The following is a 5250-nucleotide window of genomic DNA, read 5'->3' as shown; positions in this document are numbered from 1 at the left end:
CACTCTCTGTATTTACAGAGATAGTTTGCATCTGTTGATTTTGATGTGGTGTAATGCTCTACTTAACAACTGATTGATGTATTATTATTAATATTTTTGTTTTAGTTTAGACATGGAAATTGCCCTTTGTATCAGTGAATAAAGTGGTTTAAGCAAATTGAATTGTGCTTTAAGCAAATTGAGTAGTTTTATATGCCTGATTTGTATAATTTTTGCCACTACGGACTCCAGTTTCACAACCAACGGTCTACCATAAACCATGCATTTGAGTAGCATTTGCTCTTTCCTTTCAGCCTTTATTAATTGTTTCTTTTTCAATGTGTTTTGCTTAGAATCTGAGTTCAGCTTGAAGGGAGATTACTTATTGGGTGGCCTTTTTGCTTTACACGAAGTTCAACATGCAACTCCTTTGTCCTCCCCAGAAGCCAGTCAATGTTTAAGGTAAGAAAGCATCTTTTCGCTGCAGCAGCATTTCCTCAGTATTTTGTTTCTAGTCACATTCCTAAAACAAAGATTTGATTGAGCTCTGTTCACTTCTTCACTGATATTTTTTTAGAAACGCTGTCTCAATATCTGGCTATCAGATGTTCCAAGTGATGAGGTTTGCTATTGAGGAGGTTAATAACTCCACAACTCTTCTGCCCAACGTTTCTCTGGGATATGAGATTTTTGACCAATGTACTGACACAAAAGATTTCCCTTCGGTCTTCAATTTTATCTCGAAGAATGGCTCAATAAAACCTAAAGAAAAACTCAACTATCAGCCTAAAGTGATTGCCTTAACAGGGCCATATGGAAGCACAAGCACAATTGCTATTGCACCATTAATAACAATGGACGTTATACCATTGGTAAATTTATTTATTATTCTTCAAACAGTTTACTTCCTTTTGTTCAGGACTACCAACTTATTATATAATGCTAATCAAATGGAATGTTTTCTACTCTTCTCTAGGTGAATTATGGAGCTTCTAGCTATGCATTAAGCAATAAACTTCAGTATCCTTCCTTTATAAGAACAATCCCTAGCAACAAAAATCTGATAGAGATGATTATTCACATCATACGGTGGTTTGGATGGAACTGGGTCGCCTTTCTTGGTAGCCAAGACGATTACAGTGAAGACGGTCTAAAAATATTTAACAAGTATATCAGCAAAAATGGCATTTGTTTGGCCTATCAAGAGGCTTTTAGCCAAAGGGCAAACTACAGTCTAACATTTAAAAAGATTGATATGCTCAACATCAATGTGATTGTTGTTTTTGCTGTACCACAATATGCAAGCAAAATTATCAAAGCAGCCATAGCGAACAACATCCGAGACAAAGTATGGATTGCGAGTGAAACCTGGGCTATGAATCAGCAGCTTCCAAGAGAGCCAGGAATTGGAAAAATTGGAAAAGTCATTGGCATTACAGAGAGATTGTTGACATTACCTGGATTTGATGAATTCATCTATAAAGAAAGGGGAATACTTAAAGCTTATAGCACTGACAGTGACGTCCAGAGTGAGAGTAAGACATGCAATCAAGATTGTGATTACTGCACATCGTTGACCGCAGAGGAGATTATAAATGAAAATCCCACGTTCTCTTTCGCCATTTATGCTGCCATATATACCATAGCTCGTGCATTACATAATGTTCTGCAGTGTGACATGAATGAATGCTACAAAAACATAACAGTTAAGCCATACATGGTGAGTGAATGCATCATAAGATGATTATGATATTTCTCATGAAGAGCATGTATTCTGATATTAATTCTTAATAATACTGTTTTTCCTTTTTTGGGGGGGCATTTTCACCACACATTACAACAGCTTCTGCAACAAATGAAGAAGTTGGATTTCCCACTTAATGGCCGTCAGGTGAAATACGATGATAATGGTGATCCAACCATCAGTTTTGCGGTCGTACTTTGGAATACTGAAACAAATCCTCCACGTTTTGAGATGGTGGGCACGTATGATACATATCCAGAAATTACTTTTACTATCAACAACTCTCGCTTGCCCTGGCATAATAGTGGTTCTGTAAGTTATCTTTTTGCTGAGTATTTATCTAAACATTCACCTAACTTTGATTAATTTTAATAACATTTTCCCATTCCACAAAGGTTCCATTCTCAAACTGCTCTGTTGAGTGTAAAGAGGGATTTTCGAGGGAACCTGATGGATATCATAGTTGCTGTTTTCTGTGTAAAAAGTGTCCACGTAACAGCTATGTGAATTATTCTTGTGAGTATTTTAAGCAATAGATGACAAAACAGGCATTTTATCAGTCCATGTTTCCACTACACGAGGGAAAAATAAAGGAAGATAACATCAAGTTTTGCATGTACGGGGTGGGGAATAATTTAGGGAATAAATTTAAATATTTAATAGTTTAGTTCTTATAGTAAACAATAGTAGTTGTGTATATATAAACCCCAACCCCAAATTATTTGAATAATTAAAACGATATCCGAGATGTACTTTGCATAATCTGTTTTTAAATATGGTGTCAATATACTTTACATTAAATGTAAATGTGCATTTTTGTACAATTTTTACAATATTATTAATGGAATTAATAAAACAATTATTTACAATTAGAATAATTTTCATAATTACTAAAAAAACTGTATCACTGTATTTTGATCTAACTTTAAATGTTGGTATATTTTTTTTACCTTACAAAATTAAATGAATTACTGTGTCTACAAATCTACCATTAATGCATACTGTATACTGTACATTTTATGAAAACTTTTAATAACCAGCATAAAGTAAATTCATATATGAAAATGACAATAGACAAACAAACAGCAAATAAATGGATAACTTCAAAGCAGTTCAGATTGGAATAGATATCACAAAGATGAAATGTCAGAATGGATAGCTGCCAAATGTGTTGGTATTTGGTGCCAAGCTCAAGAAGGAAAAATAATGAAGGGATATTTTACACCATTGTCTTCTTTTGTGCTGTCTCCCATTATACAGTATTACACAGCATTATATGTTGTTATGCAGATATAATCTGTTGAACCTTTTGTACTTTTTAAACTTCATGATCCTCAATGTCTGATTTTGGCTGTATTACATTCTCATATTATTTTGCTGTTTTTCAGGGGACCCCTATACCTGTTCTCCGTGTGCAGAGAGTGAATGGTCTGATGAGGGCAGTACAACATGTAAGAACCGTTCTGTTGTCTATCTTGAGGTCACAGAAATCCAATCCATCATTGTCATGGCTTCTGCCACATGCCTAATTATTCTCCTTATTGCCATGTTTTGCCTTTTTGCTCACAATTACAACACACCAGTGGTAAAGTCTGCTGGTGGCAGCATGTGTTTCCTCATGTTGACATGTTTGATAATGTCTACAATAAGTGTGTTCTTTTTCTTTGGAAAGCCCTCAACTGTATTTTGCATCCTGAGAAATGTTGCATTTGCATTTTTCTTCACTGTTTTTCTCTCCTGTATGGCTGTCCGTTCCTTTCAAATTGTTTGTATCTTCAAAATGGCTGCCAAGTTCCCAAACATCCACAACCTTTGGGTAAAGCACAATGGACAGTGGCTCTTTGTTGGATTTTTTTCTGTCATTCATTTAATTTCTTGTATACTATGGATGACTGTCTCAACTCCCAAACCCTCCAGGGACTCATCAACTTTTAAAGACCTGACTATAGTCAGCTGTGAAATAGGGAACACTGCAACTGTTAGCGTAGTTGTGTTTATAGGTTGGTTCCTTGGATTCCTCTGTCTCTTATTTTCTTACATGGGAAGAGATCTGCCAAAAAATTACAATGAGGCCAAATCAATAACTTTCAGTCTCATTTTGTACAATGTGAGCTGGATTGTTTATTTCACAGCATACCTCATTCTCAAAAGCAAATACATACAGCTTGTTAATGCAATTACACAGCTATCTAGTATATATGGAATTCTCTTCAGTTATTTCATACCAAAATCTTACATTATAATATTCCATCCACAAAAGAACACTGCTGCATACTTTCAAACATCTATTCAGAATTACACCCAAACCGTTAGTAGGACTTAGCACAGATTCATTTAGGTGGTGAGTGAACTGAAAAAATGGGCCTTCTTTAAATATTTCTATATAAATGGGCCATTCTACAGAATTGGTCCAAAGTCGGAGTTGGAAACGTCTTTAAAAAAAAAAAGTGTATATTTTAGAAAAAAAAAAATTATGTATGCAAATTGTATAATGTCCAATGTACACATTTCTAGTAATTTTGCAGTTAATGCTCATGTTGTATTTTCAGAAAATTTTAGAATATTTGTCCTCTCCCCAAATTTGACACCACCAAAACACATTAATAATAATTAAATTAGAAGGGTTATATTGACCTATTAAAATTTTGCTTACATGTAGATTGTAAATATATATTTTTTGCTATTTTATTACATATTGTTTGTAATAGAGGCGATGAAAAATGTAATGAGGTGAATCTATAATAAAATTTTAACAATATTTAAAGTGTAGTTTATGAGGTTTGTTGTATTTTGAATCTAATTCTTCTTTGTAAAAGGCAAAACGTTGATCATACTGATTTCGAAGTGAAGGATTAATTAGTTTGAATATAGAGTCATGGCCAAAAGTTTTGGCAGTGACAAATTTTGTGTTTGTATTTAAACAAAGCTGTTTAAGCTGTTGTGTCGTTCATTCACATTGTTTCTAGATTATTGTGTAGATTGATCAGATGCATTTAAAATAATTGCTAAAAGCTTCATGGGCCAAAAAATGAACTTTACACAAAAATAAATAAATAAAACAAAATAATTTAACTGTTTTTTGATCCTGACACTAAATGACCAGCTAACATTGATTGACTAATCATATCAGCAGCACACGTGAAAATGTGAAAGAATACTAGTCAGGTTAAATCACTATCATACTAATTAGATTGTAAGAGCAGACTGATTGCTATAGAAGGAGGGAATAAGCACTTCCAATCATTGTGTTCTTGTTAGCAATGCTTACCTCCAAAGAAACATGTGCAGCCATCATTGCTTTGCATCAAAATGGCCTCACATGCAAGGAAATTGCTAAAAAAGAATATTGCATCTGAAAGAACCATTTACCGGATCATCAAGAACTTCAAGAAGAGAGGGTTCACTGCAGTGAAGAAGTGTTCAGGACGTCCCAGAGTATTCAGCAAGCTACAGGACCAAAAAGGACAGCAAAGAAACCACTTCTCTCCAAGAAAAACGTCAAGGACAGACTGAAATTCTACAGGAAG

The 5250-nt window shown here is 34.3% G+C and overlaps 1 protein-coding gene across 1 annotated transcript; it reads left to right on the top strand.

Annotated features, from left to right (window-relative positions):
* The first annotated feature begins 259 nt into the window (after nucleotides 1-259).
* LOC109094526 (taste receptor type 1 member 1-like) lies at nucleotides 260-4426 on the top strand. The gene is made up of 6 exons (XM_042729139.1): nucleotides 260-441; nucleotides 557-851; nucleotides 956-1699; nucleotides 1823-2035; nucleotides 2119-2239; nucleotides 3112-4426. The coding sequence occupies exons 1-6, from the start codon at nucleotides 260-262 to the stop codon at nucleotides 4044-4046; spliced, it is 2490 nt and encodes an 829-aa protein (XP_042585073.1). The 3' UTR covers nucleotides 4047-4426.
* The last annotated feature ends 824 nt before the right edge of the window (nucleotides 4427-5250 follow it).

This window comes from Cyprinus carpio, chromosome B8, assembly GCF_018340385.1.
Source record: "Cyprinus carpio isolate SPL01 chromosome B8, ASM1834038v1, whole genome shotgun sequence".
NCBI classification, from domain to species: Eukaryota; Metazoa; Chordata; class Actinopteri; order Cypriniformes; family Cyprinidae; genus Cyprinus; species Cyprinus carpio.
Note: the sequence above shows the minus strand (reverse complement) of the source record. Positions and strands in the feature narration are given on the sequence as shown.

Excerpts from the sequence above, each read along its gene's own strand:
- LOC109094526 (XM_042729139.1), top strand. The coding sequence starts at position 260 with ATGCATTTGAGTAGCATTTGCTCTTTCCTTTCAGCCTTTATTAATTGT. Across the intron at positions 852-955 it reads CAATGGACGTTATACCATTG|GTGAATTATGGAGCTTCTAG; the intron begins GTAAATTTATTT and ends ACTCTTCTCTAG. Across the intron at positions 1,700-1,822 it reads TAACAGTTAAGCCATACATG|CTTCTGCAACAAATGAAGAA; the intron begins GTGAGTGAATGC and ends ACATTACAACAG.